We start from the raw sequence: 21,254 nt of genomic DNA on the forward strand, positions 1-21,254 counted from the left end.
AACAATAGGGTCAATGACAAAAAAAATAGGTAGGTTATTTTTACAAAGCTGTATCTTTTATACACATCTTTTCTGGCTTTGAAGACCAAATTAAATGTCAATTCAATGTATTTAAAATTACATTAGAAATCCTGCATCCTACAATGTTCCTTGGGCTTCGTTTTGTGACTGGTTTGAAATCCCTGTAACGAGAGTGATAACCAGCTCTGACAGGATCTACAGACCAGAGCCAAAAAAGCTATGCAAGTGGTAACCAAGACAACAGAAAACACTGCCTTAAATACTTCTAACTGTGGCTCCATGCTGTCTCTGTCAATCTGAAGAGTTGATGTCCCATCCCCCACCACTCATGAGGACATTATCATAATTTTTTTTGTCTTGCAAGGAGTAGCGGCAATCAAATAGGCTCATCTGAAGTCCTGCACAAGTGTCTATGTTGATGCACAGATACTCGACAAAGAAACTGGGATATTCAGTAATCATTGTTATTTATACAGCAATCCATTCATTTTCTCTACAGCTTGTCTTTACTCAAGTTCTACGAAGTTGATTAAAAAAAATATAAATACAATACTCAAAGACTTGAACATCATGTATATGTATACATCCTGTATTTATATGAATAGTATTTAGTATGTGCAGTGTGATATCTTAAGGTGGTCAGTCCATACTAGTTCCATATACTAGTATTGTAGTTCTCCAATCTGATAGGAACCTGTCTCATCAAGTCAGTCTACATTTTGTAGATTTCACAGTATATTCTATTCACATGGACAGTTGGTGTAATGAAATTCAGGAAATAAACAAACACAACTGACCACTAATTGAGGAAATACTCTGTGGTAGTTTCAGTGTGAGACTTATCTACCGCACTTAATTTGTCTCTGTATTCGCATGATTCTGAGAGTTCACTCTTGTTCAACCATTATTATGCCGAGTCAACAACAGAGTCAAATTGAGGAAGCATTTTAAACTCCGGTGGCCCGGTGGGGCGAGTGGTTAGTGTGTTGGCCTCACAGCTCTGGGGTCCTGGGTTCAAATCCAGGTCATGTCCATGTGTGGAGTTTGCATATTCTGCGTGGGTTTCCTCCGGGTACTCTGGTTTCCTACCACATTCCAAAAACATACATGGTAGGCAGATTGGACTCTCTAAATTCCCCCTAAATTATGGTTGTGAGTGTGCATGGTTGATGAATGAATCTTTGTTCATATAATCTATACCATTGAGATACAGTGACAGGCAAACCGACCAAATTCCAAGTGTTCCTAACTAACTTGTACACTATTTGTGACATTCTTGGCTCGGGGACTCTCGTCGATTGTTTTCCAATGTAAATTATCAATAAAGGCATGAACAATGTTTCTTTGATATGGTTACTGAGATAAGCAGATCAAATCTTTCTTGTGTGTATAGCTTTGTGTTGTGGCCACATGTTACATATTGTCAACAGTACCTGATGTGAACATTCTCAGGCTCCGTGAAACAGGATGTGGTGGTTCGATGGCAAGCACTGGTTCAACAACACCCACTTCCTATGAGTTTGATAAACAGCCTTGTGGTTTCACCCCCCTGCTCAGTATGCTTGTACACACAAGGCAATTCAACAGCATCACCATCTGCTAATGTGACACATAACCAGAGTGAGTTAGTGGGCATAACGTTACTTGTTCCATCTCGAGATTTACTGTGCCAAACTATATAAACGCCAACAGAAGCACTTATGCCTCTATAACTCACCCACCGCAGTCACCGAGAAAGACATGAGAGGAATGAGCATGAGAACACACTCAAATGATAGCTGAATTAGACAAGGGTATCAACATGTCATATTTGTTTTAAGAGTCAGTAAGCTAAGTGTTTTTGAGTTATGTCCGCCAGTGGACAGTAATAATCCACATTAAGGCCTGCCAAAAACGTCTCTAGAGGTTGACAATAAAGCACTAAGAAAGGCTGCTGCAGAAGTCTGAAAAAGAAATGGTTGTATGAGCACATACGGTGCTGTCAGTCACGTCTGTGAGCTGTCAGCACACGCACAGAATGTGCATGAGTCTGAAGAGCGAGTGAGGGGTGTATTAGGCCCGTTTATCCTTCACACTTCTCTTGTCAAATGTAACATGAAAATGAAAGATGTGTGTGTGTGTGTGTGTGTGTCCCTGTTGGTGTGTGTGTGTTACAGGAGGGTCATAAGAGAGGAGCCTTGCCTAATCCTGTGGGATGTGAGGGCATCTACTGTGTATGGAGATGGGATGCAGAGATGTGTTCAGCGGTGCATGGATCACAAAAGCTCCCTCACTGACAGAATATACTCCCACGAGAGCGATGTCAATCTGTTAAAAGAAAATACATTTTAGATTTTTTGGGGGGGGGCAAATCAGGAGGAAATTATACCAATGTACACGAGAACCTTCACGGATATGGTACGTTTTCTATATTTGCAAACACAAAATCACTAAGATAAATCCGTTTATCTGAAATTTCCATTTCAGTTCAGTTTTGATTGACGTTCTCGGAGTTACATTTATTGTGGTTACACTTTGCAGTTGAGTAACTGCGCTGCATCATACGAAGAACTGCTGGGATATTTTGGAATGGAATACAGCAGAAGAGAGGTGAAATGTTAGGGTTGTGCAAAATGGATGGACATTGTACATAACCACACTGCTGATTTAAAATATATAAATACGTAAAAAATAAATAATACCCTTTTTTTCTTCTTGTATTTTATTGCAGATTACTTTACTAATATTTTTATCACGTACACAGGTAATTTAAGATTTCTGTTATTTTCTTCTATATTTAAAATAAATATGAGGTATTATTATTATTATTATTATTATTATTATTATTTTATTGTCAATTGGGTGTATGTAAAGCACTTTGAGATCTTTTTGATGGTTTAACTTTAAGGCTGTACTTAAAAAAAACTTGACTTGATTAGATGTCTCATACATATGCAAAATATGCAATTTTGTCCACAAAAAAACAATAACCAAAAACAATGAGGGTTTTTTTAAGCAACGATCATTCAGCTCAATTTTCTTTTGATGCTTTGCACGAATTGACATTTCTTACCAGTAGATGACAGTGCTGCACCAAAGAATCTCTTTTTCCCTTACCCGGAAACACTACTTATGGTCCTTTAACTAAGAGGAAGTTGATGTTCTTGGCATTGTAAACCGCGATGGCGGTTGATGTCAAGTCCAGATCGAAGCGTTACGAAAAGTTGGATTTTCTCGGAGAAGGCCAGGTGATCGTTGTGGATCTATATTTGTCGAGAGTCTTTTTCCTTTTCAAGTGTGTATGTGATTGTTTTCCGGTGCCTACTTGTATGCTGTAGTGGGGGGCATGCTAGTAACCCGGTTGTCATGTCAACAAAAGCCTCTGTGTGCATGCTGATTGAGCGATCGATCATATTCCTTTAGTTTCAGGGTTTTAAAAATGGTTATCGGATACTCATTGACTACGGGGGACATCCAATTCATTTTGACTTGGAATGGCCCTGCCAGTTAGAAAGGATTGGACGTCCATCGCCGTTATATCTCTAGAATTTCTCTTTAAGGGATTGTACTGTAATTAACCTGATAAAGTGACCTCAATGTTCAGGAAATAATCCATATGTCCATTTCCCATATCTAGTTTGCCACAGTGTACAAAGCAAGAGACAAAACAACAGACACCATAGTCGCCATTAAAAAGGTGAATGCTTCAGTTCTCAATCTGTCAATAACTTTGGGCTATTTTGGTGCATGTATATTAATTATTTTTTATTCCCTGATAGATTAAAGTTGGCCACAGAACTGAAGCTAAAGATGGTAACTTGGACTCATTCAGCAGACTGTGTGGGATTTATAAGATATCAACTCTGAAGTCATCTATGATTATTTTCATTTCTAGGTATCAACAGGACTGCTTTACGAGAGATTAAACTACTGCAGGAGCTTCATCATCCAAATATTATTGGGGTGGGTACATTTTTTTTAAATTAATTTTATATCTGAACACTTAATGATGCAACTTAAAGAGGTATATTGTATTTTATTCTCATCAACTTTGTGTTTCAGCTGCTTGATGCATTTGGACACAAATCAAACATCAGTCTGGTTTTTGACTTCATGGAAACTGATATGGAGGTTGTGGTCATCCAATTAAATATGATTATATATAACAGCATACATCTGAATTAGGCTCAGAATCTTTAAAAAAAAAAAAATACATTATATTCAAATACTGATTTGAAATATCCCTGTGAACTGGATTAATTGACTCATGTTTTTCTTTCTTTTTTTAAGGTGATCATCAAGGACACCAGCCTTGTCCTCACTCCAGCCCATATCAAAGCCTACATACTCATGACACTACAGGGTTTAGAATACATGCATCAACACTGGGTCCTACACAGGGTAAAGCAAATAGACCATATTATGTATGCACAGAATACGTTTCTATGGTTGTGGAAAACTACAGATACTATCAGATGCAATGTAAAAAAAAAAAAAAAAAAAAAGTTTTAAAAAAACACTGCCAGGATGTCATCACATTCATCAATAGTTAGTCAAGATAAGGCAAAAGTATCTCAGGAAGGAACTTAGTCCTAATTCAAAACATCCACAGACTGTACTTGACATTTGCTGTAATCTCTTTGCAGGATTTGAAGCCCAATAATCTGCTGCTTGATGGAGATGGAGTGTTAAAGTTGGCTGATTTTGGTTTGGCCAAAGCTTTCGGCAGCCCTAACAGGGTCTACACTCATCAAGTTGTTACCAGGTCGGTGCTGTTCCATGAAAACCACTTGGGGCAGGGAGAGAAATATGATGACTATTATAAAGATTCATCATTTATGAGGGGAGCTATTAAGATGTATATTCAAGTTGGCAGCAGTACAGTTATTTATTTTTTTATCCACGGTGCACCACATCCCTGGCAGGACCCCAACATTTGCTATATTTAACCATTATGACAGAAGGAAAACTAAACAAAGCAGTGTGATAATAGATGGATTGTATTCCATTTTAAGGTCAACCTAATACAAAGACTGTAAGTGTTGTATATTTATGGAGGTGTAGAGCTATTAGTAAGCCATTTTAATATTTTTCCAAGGTGGTACCGCTCTCCCGAGCTTCTGTTTGGTGCCAGAATGTATGGAGTTGGTGTTGACATGTGGGCGGTGGGATGCATTCTGGCAGAGTTGCTCCTTCGGGTATGTACACACTATTGACAAGCATGTAAAACATCATAAAAGCTAACAATGATTTTGATATTGTCTTTTTTTTTTAGATACCCTTTCTTGGTGGGGACTCTGATCTTGACCAGCTTACCAAAATCTTTGAAGCACTTGGGACACCTACTGAGGAGACATGGCCTGTATGCATTTCCTTTTCTGATTTTTGGAGGTGTTTCTTCTAAAATATCAGGATCATTTTTACTGTGTTCTACTTTACAGGGAGTCAGTAGTCTACCAGACTACGTGCCGTTCAAAATATTTCCTGGTACACCGCTTGAACACATATTTAGTGCAGCTACAGATGACTTACTAGAGTTGCTACATGGCCTCTTCACATTTAATCCTTCAACCAGGACCACAGCCACACAGGTGACTTTGGAACACAATTCTTGAGTCTATACAGGGGGGAAAAGACATATTTAACTTTCACAACAAGTCCCATAATTAATGTTTTTTTTTAATTGTGACTTTCATATTTATACATACCAGGCTCTGAAGATGAAGTACTTCAGCAATCGGCCTGGTCCCACTCCGGGACCCCAGCTTCCTCGACCCAACTGCTCAGTTGAAGTTCTGCGAGAAAAGGAGACAGTGGGGCGCAAAAGAAAATTAGAAGGCCTGGAAACAAGTAATGAAAAGCCCGAATCGTATCTGATGTTTCTAGCTATAACCCAACCACCATGATTTGAAAAATATAAATCAGCACTTTTATTTAGAGACTGGTGCTTGTATATTTCACTGCATCCTACTCACACCTGGGTCACATATCGCCTCTAACTTACTTGCAATAGCTATTTATACCAGGCATATAAATTGCTTTATTGAACGTAGCAATTCCGAAGGGTGTTGGCTGCAGGATTTATTATATAGTGTACAGTAGAGGCAAACACACACACATTTCTGTTTCTTAAGAGTGGATTGTGGGAGGGCATGTTTTACTTTAGTAATTGTAGGAGGTTCAAAGCTTTTCCTGTCTCCCCCTCTGCTCTGTGGTTCGGAAAATATCTGGGTTGACTATTCTGTATGGTCCAAGCGCCAGCACGAGAATTTAAAGAGGCAGATACATTTTATGGTTGTGTAATTGTCCATTACAAGTTTATGTACAGTGTTTGCACAAAAATCTGACTTTGTTACTCATTGAACTTATCCTATGAATATTCTGTCTTTTTCCAGCTACTATGAAGAAGTTGATATTCTAACCAAATGTGAAAGGCATCGGGACTTAGGTCGTTCAAATATCAAAGATACTGCTGAAGCCTGCAGTCCAGCAAGATGACCAGTACGACCTGTGGTCAACGTGCACTTGTGTGACATCAGAATTCTAGGCAGCAACTCCCACCTGGATTGTGGATATTTATGTGAGAAAAATAGCAACTGCACTAGCGAGCTTAGTCTGTTTTGACAATGTAGACTAAAGGATTGGGATTGGCCATGATTTGTACATGAATGTCCCTGAGAGGGCCTGGTGTAGAGTCTCAGGTCGTAGTTCATTTTATAAGTGTGTTTGGGGAAGTAACATTATTCCGCTTGAAAGTGATCATAATGCTTTTGTGGGCCATGCTTGTGCTGTGGGTGATGCTGGAAAGACTTCCCCATACTGCTGAAACCAACCTCTGATTGGTTCACTTATGAAAAATTATGTCTAAACACTATAGTGTCCATACAACAAACGACATAGGATTTCCTCCAATTTCAATAAAAGCTGCAAGTACATTCATAGATTTGTCTGGAGTTATTATGTATGAAGTTACTGGTAAAAGTAAGTTATTAATTAATAATATTACTTTTTGTATTGGATTATTATAATATTAATTCATAAAAATAATATTAAGCTGTTGTGGAGCTGTAAGTGGTTCAGCATGAACGTTCACTTTTGATCAAATGCAGCTTGAACATGTCTGGGAAGTGCCAACAATATGCCTTCTGATGGATCTTGTCCATTCTCTTCAATGTGACTGATGATATACAGTGTGTCAGTTCACTGATACCCCTACAACACCTTGTGCCCCCCTTGTGGTAGTGTGTCGGCTCTGATTAAATATGATGACCAGTGACTCACTTGACGCTGTTGTCATATTTAATCAAAATGTGTCAGTCTTGTTAACGAAAGCCTGACATGTAAATTAAAAAAAAAAAGTCCAGACTTCACAATGAGCAGATATTTCCTCAAAAGACATGCTTCATAAATTATTCAAAGGAGCCTCAAGATGGAAAATGAGGTGAGTAGGAGGTAACAATGGTCATACTTGTTCAGTGACTGGGTCAAATGACACACAGATGCGACCTTATCAGCTCCTGAAAGGCTGCTTCACTAGGGCCACAGCTTCTTTTATGCACGTAACACACTGTCCGTTGGGCATCACAACTAATCCTTTGTGTGGGTGTGACTGTATGTTTACATCATATGGTTTGAGAGCCAAAATTAATGGCTGATCCTTGACCGGATCGAACAAATGGTCATTATACTTAAAGATTACCATTTGAATTTTACTTACTTGTGGCAGACCTTAACTGTTTCATTGACTTTTATTTTCCAATCCTTTGCAGGGCATTCCATTACTTCATTGGCTGTCATTAAAGGTGCTAGACGTCCAATCCATTTTTGTGTATTGCTGTCTTTACTCATTTAATTTAATTATTGTATTCATTGGTGTAACTTGAAGTATCTTAATTACTTTACTAATCACTTAAAATAATAATTGCATTTTTTAAATTAACAGAAAATAGTCACTGTAAAATAATGAATAATAATACTAAACAGTCAGTGGCCCGGTGGGGCGAGTGGATAGTTCGTTAGCCTCACACTGGGAGACCTGGGTTCAAATCCAGGTCGGTCCACCTGTGTGGAGTTTGCATGTTCTCCCTGGGCCTGTGTGGGTTTCCTCTGGGTACTCTGGTTTCCTCCGCATTCCAGAAACATGCATGGTAGGCTGATTGGACAATCTAAATTGGCCCTAAGTATGGCTGTGAGTGTGCATGGTTGTCCGTCACCTTGTGCCCTGCGATCGGCTGGCCACCGATTCAGGGCGTCCCCCGCCTCTGGCCCGGAGACAGCTGGGATTGGCTCCAGCACCCCCACGACCCTGATGAGGATAAAGCGGTTCAGAAAATGAGATGAGATGAATAAATAGTCACAACCCTGACAGCAACAAAAAGTGTCAACTTTTGAATAGATGGCATCTCTAGTGACCACTGTCACTGAAGGGGTTAAACAACGGCAAATATTGTATCCTTATCCAAAGAATCGATCGTCTATCGGCACGAAATTGATTAGCAGTACTAGTTTGTACTGCTTTTTAAATACATAATATTAAAAAAGCGTGATCTGTCAAGATAGGAAAGATAAATACTTCATTTTGAGTCAAAACGGTACAGATGTTTTCAAATGTGTATTAAAAATTGGAAGGAAAAATAAGGGCAAACGAACTACTACTACTGTACATATGAAAACTGATGATTTAGCGATATGCAGTGTCGGTGACAGAGTATTTGTGGGGGAAGGGAGGGTAGAAAATGCTAAAGACTGTAGTACAGTAGTGCTACAAGGCGTCCAGAGAGAAGAGAAGAGGAGAGGCGGGCGCAGGAAGACAAAAAGCAGCTCTTTCCACCGCGTTTGTTGACGTCTTCATGTGTTTCCGCTTGCCTACAACGAGTGCCGAGATCGCCCTTTCTCTCAAGCTGGTCATCGTGTCCCCATAGGATGTGTACTCCGTGTTGTATCTCGCAGGTGAGCAAAAAAAACGTTGATCTTAACATGATTTTTTGGAATTGTGTTAAAAATAGAGCGCTAGCCTGACGCGATCGTCGCTTTGTGGTGTCTGCTTGACGTATGTACCCATCCACAGCGCCGAAATCAATCCCCTCTTTTTAAAGGTTGTTGATCGTGAATCTCTTAAACGTGGATTATTTTCATCACTTACGTATGGTGAGCCTTGTTTTTTTTATATTGAAAGACAAGGCATTAGTAGGGCTTCCGAGATCTAGCTACACTTCGTTGATCAGAAATATGTCGTCATTGATGTCTGAGCAGATGTTGACTAGAAACAGGATATATCTGAATTTTTCCACTTCAGACGTGTTTTCGCAGCCGTGTCAGATTTCAAAGGATTTAATGTCGTATGGCAGTGTGATCTGTACAACTTTTCCATCCTGTCACTCATTTCTACTCACCATATTCGTCATTTTTTTCAGTCTGTCATTTCTCATGTGACAAACAAATGACAGTCTTTGCCTGTTTTGTCTTTTTTCATCTCGCGATCTTTTTGTTAAAATGCTCAATATTGTGTTTTTGTGAACCCGCATACTACTTTTTATGCCCAACCTGTAATTTAACCCAATCGCACTAGGAATATTCAAACCTGATACAAATACTTCCACTGCTTAGAAATCCAACAAATGCTGGTTTCTGTACCACCAAGACCGGAAATGTCATACATTAAAAGTAACACAAAATGTTTCACAAACTAAAATTTACTAAATGATGAAACACACAAGTAAGATCTAGGTATAAACCTGTAGTTAGTATAATTGGTATAGATTAGTGGTGGCGACCATGTGGCTCTCGAGCCTCATGCGGCTCCCGGCCAAAATGAATGGGGCTCTTTGCTTCATCATATTCTTTTTATATACTGTGGCTATTTGTCCCGTTTCATGTTTCTCTTAAAACACATTCAAATTCATCAGGGCCCATTAAAAACAAATAATAACATATATTTTCTAAAGAATTTGGCAAATCGGATCTTTTTATGATGCTTCTGACTTAAGTTGTGGCTCTTTGAGTCTCACAGTTTAAAATTTTGGCTCTTTGTGTCTAACTTGTTCGCCACCTTTGGTATAGATAATGGATATATGTATTCGGTGGCCCCCAAAAAAGTGTTGTAGCTGAAATTAAAAGCCTCATTAAATTGAATTAAATGCCTTTATTGTCATTATACGAGAGGTAATAAATAAATGAGTAGTCATGCTTTGTTCTGAGGGCTCACATCTGCATTTAGAAGCCATGTTAACCAATTGCTGTTTTTGTTCTGTTCCATGCTCTTTTTCTGAAGCCACAATGTTCAAATGGCTTTCATCGTATCTCATTTCACGAGGCACTATAATCCCAATTCTGTTTTTATACATTGCCATGCTAAAATCAAACTTCTACTGTTGAACATACAATTGCCTTGACCTTAAGGCTTTTCCCCCAGAATTCTGACCAAACCCAGCTAAGAGATTTCGCCCAGCAGCTCTCTACTGAGTTGCTCTCTGCTCAGGAATTTAATTATACAAGATCATCTCTCATCTCAGGAAAACTCTGCGCAGTTTCCTGCTTGCTTCAGTGGCACAAAGACATGGAAAATTGAAGGGATTATGAGACAAAAAGGGAGATGAGTTTCATTTGTAACTGTCTTGATGGTTTGCTAGTTTTCATCCCCGATATCCATTTGTTCTACCTCAGTGTGTAATTAACTTTTCTGAGTTTGAATATGTGTGCACATTGGGCCTTCTGCATCCTAAATTGGCGTGTGATCCAACCATTTCCTTCTTGGCCTGCAAATAGAAATTAATAAACACAGAGTGCAGAACTGTTTAGTTTGGAAGAAGGAGTGATCATAGTGTGGGAGCAAGTCACTCATCAAATCTCAATGTGATTGTGATGTACACCATGTTGCAGTGTAGTGGGGGGTAGGCTTTTGCCCAATTCTGTGCTTGATCCAAAGAGCTGTGAGCATTGGCTGGGAGAGTAGGACAGCACTGAAACCATGTGGAAGCATGTAAGATGCACAGCAAGTCAGCATGATTCGCTGGCACAGTTAATTAAGGATATTGGGGGCATAATAAAGAGATCTCCAACCTTGTTGAAACTAACAGCTTCATCATTAATGTAATGCTACCAGTTTGATTCTCCGCTCTGAAATAGCCAATCCTCTCAAATTATCTTTAATGTAATTTTATGACAGATTTAAGATTATCAATGCGAAGATAATGGTCGTGGTAATGAGTTATCATAATACTTGTTAACAATGATTAAAACGCATGAACATAAAATGGCAACACTTTATATTAACCTCTGCAAGTGCAACATTCTTACGAAATTAAACTGTCATCTGCTATCACTTGGACTCATTCAATTTCATCCTGACTGGTATCGTTTTTTTCTTTTAGCCAATGGTTATAGTCTTGCTATGGGTTCTAATGGGACAGCCCATCTGCTGCAGTGCCACAAGTGTTACAACTGATCCGTAAAGTCTGTGTTGGGCTTGTAAAATTATCGCCCTGAAGTTTGGCACCAGTTTGCCTGTAGTCCCCTCCATCTTTCGCTCTGCTGACCAACCACGTGACCTGAGCAGCATATCAGCACAACCCTGTGTAAGGTTGAAAAGCATAGGTTACGCAAGCCCAAAAGTCTTAACATAAATGCCTACTTAAACTGTATTAAGGAAATCACATGGAAAGGCATTCCGGAACTAACAATGTGCAAGAATGAGATGCGACTTCCCTACGCTTGAAGGGGCAGGGAACATTCATTCACCCTGTAAAACAAGCATACTACAATGTGGTGCACAAAACTAAACAATGTATACATTCAATAAAATGTAAATGAATACTTTAATAACAATATATTTTCTCTACAATTAAAGGTCCCTTCAAAATGGTGCTTTACCTACAGGAGCTTTATAGAAAAGTATGATACTTACTTCAGAGGCTGGGAACAAAAGAACCTGATCACAGCTTGTGTGATGTCACTTTTGTTTGCAACTTTAGTAAGCCTCTGCTTTTGTACTTGACTTTTCAAGCTATGGACTTTAAAGTGTTTGCTAAGAAGGATGCAAAGACATGGTGTTTATAGAAAACAGAGTAGTGATACATTTTTGCTGTGTATACACAGCTGCCTAGACAGAGACAATGGGAGTGTCAGTGTAAGTGACCCATGGTCATTCTCACAGTAGGAGGGGAGGCTATGCCGTGAATCTTTCTTCTTTTGTCCATGATGTCTTTCCTTTCAGTCCTTTCACTAAAACTTTTTTTTTCTGGCTGGCTGCTGTAATTTGAGAGTGGGGTGTGTCGAAACTTTCGCCTGAAATGTAGTTCAACCTAGTCAGCATTATTCTGCAGACATTATCAGTAAAAATCTATGCCAAATTTGCTGATTTTTTTCCTCACAAAGCCTGTTGCTGCTTAATTTAAGAAAGAATAGGAAGAAGCACTAATTTTCATTTTTAGTTTGGCTGAGCCTGAGAAGTATACTCAAGTGTTACCTATTTAGTATGTATTTTTTTTTCTCTCTGACCACTGACAGCCTCTTATGTTTTTTGGGCTATAGTTTTATCTGAAAAATGATGTTATTGTTATGTTAACAGATGCCTAATTATCCTGTTGGTCTCTATTTTACCTATTTACTATATTTTTTTATGAAATATATTTTATTTTATTTATTGTATTTGTTATACTATTTTAATATTGTTACTTTGACTTCTGTTCAGATAAAAAATTGCCCTCCCAAAAATGCAACTTATACTCCAGCGCGACGTATATATATATTTTTCATCTTTATTGTGCATTATTTGACTAGTGCAACTTATAGTCCCAAAAAATACAGTAATCAATTGTCTTTTTGCTTCTATGTATAAACAGCACCTTACTGATTGTGTTCCATCATCCCTTTTGGCTTGACAATAAGATTTTATTTATTTATTTTTTGCTGTAAGCAAACCCCATTTTCAGCAGAATTCCTGAGGCCTTTCTGCTGGTGTATTCAACAAAGAGGATGTCTGTAGCCAAGAGTGAAGTTTTTATCATCATATTTGAAATAGATAGGGTCAAAGGGCAGGTGAATCAAATAGACAGGGTGTAGTAAGCAAAACAAACTGATGATTGTGAGATTTAAACACGTGAGAATATGTGACAAATCCTTTTGGAGGAACTGACTAAATTCTCCATTCAGTTGAGACATTAGTGAGACCCGTTTTTATTTTATTAAAGCCACTGAGGATAAAGATCTTTTTGTCTGAGGGCTACAACAACATGACAAGCAAGCGGGGGGTTGCCATGGGCATTAAAATAGAGACATATGTCGTAGACACGCGGACCACCTGTCCATATGTTCGCAGGACATACAAGCAGTTGAAGAGGGGTTATGGAGTGGGGTAAGGGTAGCGTTGGTTACCACGGATACTGCTTTAGAGAATTTCTTTTGACACCCTCTCCTGGCTCACTTGTTCTCTCTGTACAGAATTTGTCATTGCTCCCCTCACAGTGTAGAGTTCACTGGTCAAACACCCCATAACTAATGAATCCCAAACACCCTCGCTGTGAAATGCGTTGTTTGTTTCCTGGTTAATTTCACCCAGTAATGCTTAATTAATCGCCCTTTGAGGAGGACGTGGGTGCAGAATCATTATCCTATTAAGCAGTGTGGAGGAAAATGCTGGTTAGAAGCTCAAGCATGTTGACACGGCCTTTGGAGGAGCCGAAGCTCCGGACGTGCTTGCTTGCCAAAACTGCGTCCCGGTCCACACCCCCAAAAGGGTCTATTTAAATGCCACAGGACAACCAAATGACTAGTTTGAAGATGTAGGTCATAATCATTGTGAGCAACAAAAGCTTATATTTGGAGTGCGGATGGGCGGATTTAGAAATTAGAATGTCTTCCTACAAGAATAAACGATTTAACCGATATGTCCTCATCTCAAGTGAAAATAAAGTATACTTCAAGGTTGCCGGTTTGCATGCATAGAGTAGGCATGGGGATTGAAGTCCTGACTTTTGACTCTACCTTGATACTTATCATACGGTTGTGCTATGTTTTGAACAGAACCCTTCCATTTGACTATTTTTCACACTGGCTTACCCTAAAGACATAGTAAAGACCCTGGCTTATAGCAGGCACTTTGATAAAGCCCAAGATTCCTGCCATGACTGCGAGGCAAATTGAAGACATTATATCTTGCAAGAATCAATAGAGCTACACTTAAAGTATTCTACAATATACAGATTATTTGGATTTCCTTGATATTGTCAAGAGCCTTTACAGATATATAGTAAGATGTGCCATGATAATCATTTTCTGTTTCTCTTCTACACTTCTCTATTCAAGATAAAGCCTTGGAGTGAAGATTTAAGGAGAGTGTCTTCTCTCTTATTTTTGGATGTTTATATGGATATAGCCTACAAACAGTTAAAAGCAACCTTAAACTAAGAACTTGTCTTTCCCAAATAAAATGCCAAGCCTGTCATTTTGCCCTGTCGTGAAAGAACATAATGGATTCCTGCTACTTGAGGTGTCTGATTTGCACAGTGTAAAGGCACGTGTTGGAATTATTAGAAGTGCAATTATCATGCATTTGTTGAACAAAGGGAATGTTTGCATCTGACATTCTCATCACAACAGGATGTTCCGTAAAACACTCCCTGCTCTTACAACCGCATCACAGTTTCACACACAACACACTCGCAGAGAAAATGTTTTTGCTCACATTCCTCCAAAAGCCTGTAATGTAACATGGGGATTACAATACTTTGATACACTTGATGAAAGACAGTGTTATCTAAAGATACTCTTCTTTCTTCCACTTTGCAGCTTGCCTGCTGCTGTGGCTCCGCAGCATGCTCGTGCTGCTGCAATTGCTGCCCGAAGATGAAACAGTCCACAACAACCCGATTCATGTACACCCTGTTCTTCCTTCTGGTCACTATTGTCTGTGTCGTCATGATGTCTCCAACAGTTGAGGAGGAGATGAAAAATGTAAGTGAACACTGTCTACATTCACGTCTCTTCTTTATCAAATGTAATAATTAATCCCGTCTCCTGTTTGTACACATTGAACTTGAGTTGTAATACTTGTCTAATAGCCTGAAGCCATTATTTCATGAAAAAGAGCTCAAAAGAGGAAAAAAATCAGGGTTGCTGTTCCCGCCCGTTCACTCTTTTTGCCCCTTAAGGGGTGTGACGCTCAATACAGAGGCTATTGGGCCTTTTCACTGAGGCCTAGACAAACATGAGTGGAAGTGGAGGTGGGTGGGAGGCTTTGGGTTTCAATGAGCTTCAATACAGCAGTGAGCTAATCCAGTTTGGCTTTGTGTATATGTTTTCACTTAGATCCCCTTCTACAGTGAATTGTGTGACAAGTTGAATGCAGGGACAAACTGCAGGACCCTGGTTGGTTACTCTGCTGTCTACAAGGTCTGCTTTGGCATGGCCTGTTTCTTCTTCATCTTCTCCATCTTCACCATAGGCGTCAATAAAAGTACTGGCTGGAGGGCGGCCATTCATAACGGGTAAGAATTTAAGTCGACGCAAAACGTTACTTCTGGTCGTCTGTAAATGCATTTGAAGGCAAGTCACAAGATCTAAATATTACACTTACAGTAAATGACTTACTAAACATCCAACCACGTTCTGTATCACATGTCCAAAGTAAGGTCGTCTCAGATGATCTTGTTTTAGGAGGTGCATCCCCGCAATTGGTTGCCAACCAATCACAGGAGAGGGTTATTCTTATTGGACAGTTAATTTAAAAAGTACTTTTTTGGTAATATGGGAGGACGGCAAATAAGATACAGGTGCTTAGGGTGTGAGTGAGATCAATAATTTGAAAAACGGAGGTTTCCCAGCATCAAGTTTGCAGAGTAAACACAATGGACAATATGCAGCTGCGTGATAGTAAAATAAGCCTCCCTTTCCCTTGGCCCAGGCTGTCCCAAAATCTGTCTCACTGTTTATATTATGTCTATCAGAATGCATCTTTTGCTAGAACCTGGTGCCAATCTGTCTGCAAAAACATTGGCTCACACTGTTCTCACTGCATAAGTCAAGGACATTAGGAAGGCACATACAAAATAAAGTTCACCTAGTTTAAGGTCATACTATGTGGATCCACATGCATGTGCTAATTGGCTATATTGTCCAATGTGAGTGTTATTGTGACCTGCTTGACTTCCAATCCCAAAATGTTTAGAAACATTTTTAAAACTAATGTTTGTATTTTTGCCTTTTTTTAGGTTCTGGTTCCCAAAATTTGTTTTGCTTGCAGCCAGTTGTGCGGCAGGATTCTTCATTCCGCAAGAGGAAACATTTCTGGAAGGTAAATACTGTGTACTAGAAATAATCTTGACTATGACCATTTTAAAAATATGCTTTAAGAGTGGTGGTAGTCAATAATGACAGCAGACAGTAGTTATACTTTTTTATCTTGGTACAAAATGTCATTTTGTACTGAGCGCTGAAATAGATTATGCTATCTAATCCTTGTATTGCAAACCCAGTCAAGGTTGTCACTGCAATTGATTCAGATTGTTTGAATGTGTGGTAGAACATTGCACCAAACTTGTGACAAGCCATTAGTACTACCATAAAAAGTTAATGCAATGGTTTTCATGTGTTTCCTTAGTGTGGCGCTACATTGGAGCTGCTGGCGGCTTCATCTTCCTGCTGATCCAGCTCATGCTGCTAGTGGAGTTTGCCCACAGATGGAACACAAATTGGTCAGTCAGTCGCCCTTAGGAAGCATACAATGGCCCGTCAATACAATTACTACATGAAAAATTTAGTGGGTGAAACATACCGTATTTTACCGCCCTATAAACTAAAAGACTTCAATTTTCTCAAAAGCAGTCCGCTTTATAATGCGATGTGCCTTATATATGGATCAATATTGGTTAACCATTGTATGAAATTCCCTTGGGCACATATCCACCTTGTTGATGCATAGCACAACTCCTAACCACTTCTACAACTCCATCTAGTGGATGTGTAACACAATCCCTTACCACGCGCACCACTCCCACTACGTTTTATAATCCGGTCCGCCTTATATATGAAACAAATTTTTAAAATAGGTCATTCATTGAGGGTGCGGTGTGCCTTTATAGTGCGGAAAATACGGTACTTGTTTTGTGAGTTTACTTAAAGAAAATAACTTTGCTTGATATAATTTGTTGTGGAAGAAATAACAAATTCACTGAGAATTCTGTAAATGTGCTGCACCGATTGTCCTTCAGAAATAACTCACCCGACCTATTTGCCTTTGATTTATTTCTTTAGGACCCAGTTGGTTTTCTTAGTTTTAATCCTTGTTATATTTTAAGTTCCCTTTCCCATATTCATGTTGTTTTCACCCCGTTTTCCTTTTATCCTTGTGTTTGTACATGCATTAATACACAGGAGCTCGGGAGTGAAGTATAACCGCTTATGGTATGCGGCGCTAGCTTTCGTGACGCTGGTGCTCTTCAGCATTGCGGTGGGAGCTGTGGTCTTTATGGCCATCTACTATACCAACCCCGTGGTATGCCGGCTCAACAAGATCTTCCTGGGCATCAATGGGACCCTGTGCCTCATTGTGTCATTGCTCGCCATCTCACCTGTCATTCAGAAACGTAGGCGACAATTTAAGAGTCAATGAATCTTCCGCAATCTTTTAAACAATGTTCCTGGGTAAAAAACAAGCTTGATTCTGAGGTTTGTTCTCCTGTGTGTCACCTCAGTCCAGCCCGCATCTGGCCTACTCCAGCCAGGAGTTATCAGCGTTTATGTCATGTACCTCACCTTCTCAGCCTTCTCCAGCAAACCTAAAGAAAGTGAGTATGAATACATAGTTACAACAAATACAATAGGAAACCATTTAATTTAAAAAGTTCTGAAAAATACACTGTCTTTATTTTTTGGTGCATAGTTTAAAACTGCCCTGTTTTTCTCTATGACATCAATTTATAGAACACAGTTTACCTACCCTTTTTGCTATATACGTTAGAAAAAAAGTGTTGGGAAAAAAGTATATCCATGCTTTTTCTTATTTCTTAACTACTTCTTAATGATGCAACAACAGTAAAGCGCATCCCAGGTAAGTGCAGGGCACACGCAAGACCTACTTATCCTGCTTTATTAATGTAAAAATAAAGGACACTAGCAGACAAACATCTGTCTTTTCAAATGCTAAGATTTTTTCTGCGACGTTGTTTTAGGGGATGAGCTGGTGCCAGAAACATTTGTCCCGCTTTTCCCTATCATTTCTCCATCTCCACAGTCCCAGTTTTGAATATTTAATAATTCATCATACTTGTTCTAATGCACATGCATAATACTACTTGACATGCTGCTACTAAAACCTTCCGGTGCTGTTGTACTTGCAGTGGTGGAGCAAGACGGCTTCAACACAACTGTGTGTGTTTTCCCATTCAAATCTGGGAAGGAAAGTGACAGAAAGATCGTCACCACTCTGGGAGGCATTATCCTGTTTTGCTGCATCCTTTATTCTTGGTACAAATGATGCATAGCACAACATAACAAATGAGACTCAGTCATAGTCTAGAACAGCACATGATATTTAAGAAAAAAGTAATGTGATGTAAAATAACAGCCTCTCTGTTTTTTCATCCCTCCGCCAGCCTGACCTCCACAATTAAACGAAGATCCGTGGCGCTCCGAGTGTGCAGAAACAGTGAACCGGAAACTGAAGTAAATGTCCAAATATTTACTCTGCTCGAGTTTGTGGGTTAATACATTCTTTGAATAGGTTAAATTGAATTGAACATTTTAATTGATTAAACGCCAATGTTGTTTTTTAGTCTTCATGAGTTTAATCTGCTTGTCTTCATCCCACAGAGAGCCCGTTGCTGCTTCTGCTTCGGGGATGACGCAGGTAAAAAAAAAAATTCATTCTCTCAATATCTCACCTTTTCATTTCCTCCATCTCTCCTCTCTACTCGTTTCCCTGCAGCCTGTTGAGTAGGTGAATATGTTCCCAGCGGTAGTGTGTGCACACACATGGGGGCCCTGCTCATTGTTATTCATCACACTGATGCGACATGGTGAAAAAGTAAACGTACATGATGTCACTGTTACCAGGAGATTGTAGCGACAAGTTTGGAGAGTTTTTTTAGGCTACTACTGCCTCCTGCTGGAGATAAGGTCGTGGCAAAACGTGTGCTAGAAGATAAATACCTCGCAATAAGTGACTGTGACAATAGATTCTTAAATAATCTCAAATTAGAATAAATAAATTAATAACTCCAGTTTCCTCCCACCTCTCAAAAGCATGAAGTGCAGGCTGGTTAAACACCAAATTGTGATTGGTTATCCGTCTCTGTGTGCCCTGTGATTGGCTGGGTGTCCCACGGCTGATCCCAGAAGTCAGCTGGGATAAGCTCCAGCACCCCGCACGGCCCTTGTGGGGATAAGTGGTGCAGAAAATGAATGAATCAACTGTAAAATGAAAACATGGACCCTGAAATGTGGACATTGCATCATGGAGGTCAGACGGATAAAAAAAATGGTATAATTGTGGCCAACACATCTGAATCACCTAATCACGATCGTTATCAAGCTTCTGGACAGTTTGCCGATGAGTTGATCATTTTGATTCAGGTGTGGTAGAGAAGGGAGATATGGAAAAAAGACTGGATAGGCGCATACGGAGTTAGGCATCCCTACAGTAAACTGTCAAAGGCAAAGTACATGAACTGGATCAAATGCAATGTTTATTTAGTGAAATTGAAGTGATCTGACTGAGGTTCTTCCACTTTCAGACGACTACGATGAAGAGAAGACAGGTGCAGGGCAAAAAGTGGTGTATGATGAGAGTGAGGTGACCACTTACAGCTACAAATATTTCCACTTTGTCTTCTTCCTGGGTTCCCTTTATGTCATGATGACCATAACCAATTGGTTCCAGTAAGTCATCACACTTGACCATTAAATATATTCCAGAACATGAGGCTGGCGGACCTCGCTGCTTTAGACCTCACCGATGTCTTTGCTTGCTGAAATTTGACATTGTCTTTTGTCTTTTTCAGCTATGACAACTACAGAATTGAGAAACTGTTGGATGGTAGCTGGTCAGTGTTCTGGATTAAGATCTCCTCCTCGTGGGTCTGTCTCTTGCTTTACTTTGGAACTCTCATTGCTCCCATCATCTGCCCCAAGCGCTTTGAGGCCTAAGACCTAATCCTCCCCTCTCGGGTCAGGGGACTTCCAAGTTGAGAGGTCCCCTTGTAGCTTTGAGGAAGAGCCAAGGGACCAATGATGTTGTTTTTTTATCTTTTTCTCCCCCTGAACCACTGTCCTTTGCTAAACTCAGTTTTCGTAGCTATGGGAACATCTGATGCCTTTTTTGACATAATGTGCAAATGTTTCTTGTATGATAAGCTGTTGATACCTTGACGGTATTTTTTTTTACAATTACTCTTGACAGTTTTGTGTTACATTCTCCTTTAAGAAGGCCATACAAATATGTTAATTGATTGGATACATGAACTCTTTGGCTGCCATTGACAGTGATACACATCCAGTAGATTTGAACTGGGAGTGCTGACAGCAATCATCCTTACCAACCTCTCCCAGTTAAAATGGACTTGACAGCTTTCATTATATGCCATGTATATATTTTTTTCTGTTTTTGGAGACCATTTGTGAGGCAATATCTGAAATTTGGATTACATTTTACAAATTCATCTCTCAGGCTTACCTGTAAGTATCTATTGTTTTAGTGTGTGCTTTTTTGTAGATTTTTTTTATGAAGTTATGTTGTTTTAGGATATTTCAGGTTTTATCAATCTACGTGCTCCTTTGAGCAAAACCTTTTTGGTAGAAAAACATCTCTGTTTACCGTATGCAAGCTGACCTTATTTAACAATGACACAAGTAGATGATTTACCACTTTAAAGCATGCTGCTGTTTGGCAAACTGAACGCTAAAATGTATTAACTCGAAGCTTTTTCATTTCAATCAAGAAGTGTTTTTCAATTTTATAGCAACTACTTACACTAAAAACACATTTTTAATTGATTCAACACTGGATGTTGAGTGAAGTTATGGTCACACAAATGCTTTATGACAGATAATTTTCTCACACTACCTGCAAACTCCATAGTTTTTCTAATGCTACATTGATTTAAGTAACTTATCTGCATTTATGCTCATAATGTATTGTGGAAATATTAGTCATTAAAAAGAACTTTTTTCAGCCCTTCAAATTGTGATTTTTTAAAAATGATTTTCACATTCATCAACTAATGGTTTCAAGGCCCAAATGCAAAGTCTGTAAACCGATTCAC

At 39.2% G+C, this 21,254-nt stretch overlaps 2 protein-coding genes across 2 annotated transcripts; both read left to right on the plus strand.

Annotated features, from left to right (window-relative positions):
• The first annotated feature begins 3,119 nt into the window (after positions 1–3,119).
• Positions 3,120–6,935, plus strand: cdk7 (cyclin-dependent kinase 7). The gene is made up of 12 exons (XM_077601533.1): positions 3,120–3,248; positions 3,638–3,697; positions 3,780–3,813; positions 3,896–3,963; positions 4,063–4,131; positions 4,291–4,401; positions 4,647–4,765; positions 5,099–5,198; positions 5,276–5,362; positions 5,442–5,591; positions 5,712–5,850; positions 6,396–6,935. The coding sequence occupies exons 1-12, from the start codon at positions 3,183–3,185 to the stop codon at positions 6,419–6,421; spliced, it is 1,029 nt and encodes a 342-aa protein (XP_077457659.1). The 5' UTR covers positions 3,120–3,182; the 3' UTR covers positions 6,422–6,935.
• Positions 6,936–8,726: 1,791 nt separating this feature from the next.
• Positions 8,727–21,166, plus strand: serinc5 (serine incorporator 5). The gene is made up of 12 exons (XM_077600379.1): positions 8,727–8,949; positions 14,785–14,949; positions 15,304–15,482; positions 16,206–16,288; positions 16,595–16,688; positions 17,368–17,579; positions 17,688–17,780; positions 18,333–18,459; positions 18,588–18,657; positions 18,805–18,841; positions 19,728–19,872; positions 19,995–21,166. Exons 1-12 carry the CDS (start codon positions 8,923–8,925, stop codon positions 20,137–20,139), a joined length of 1,377 nt encoding a protein of 458 aa, XP_077456505.1. The 5' UTR covers positions 8,727–8,922; the 3' UTR covers positions 20,140–21,166.
• Positions 21,167–21,254: the final 88 nt, after the last annotated feature.

The sequence above is a fragment of the Stigmatopora argus genome, chromosome 5, assembly GCF_051989625.1.
Source record: "Stigmatopora argus isolate UIUO_Sarg chromosome 5, RoL_Sarg_1.0, whole genome shotgun sequence".
Classification (NCBI taxonomy): Eukaryota; Metazoa; Chordata; class Actinopteri; order Syngnathiformes; family Syngnathidae; genus Stigmatopora; species Stigmatopora argus.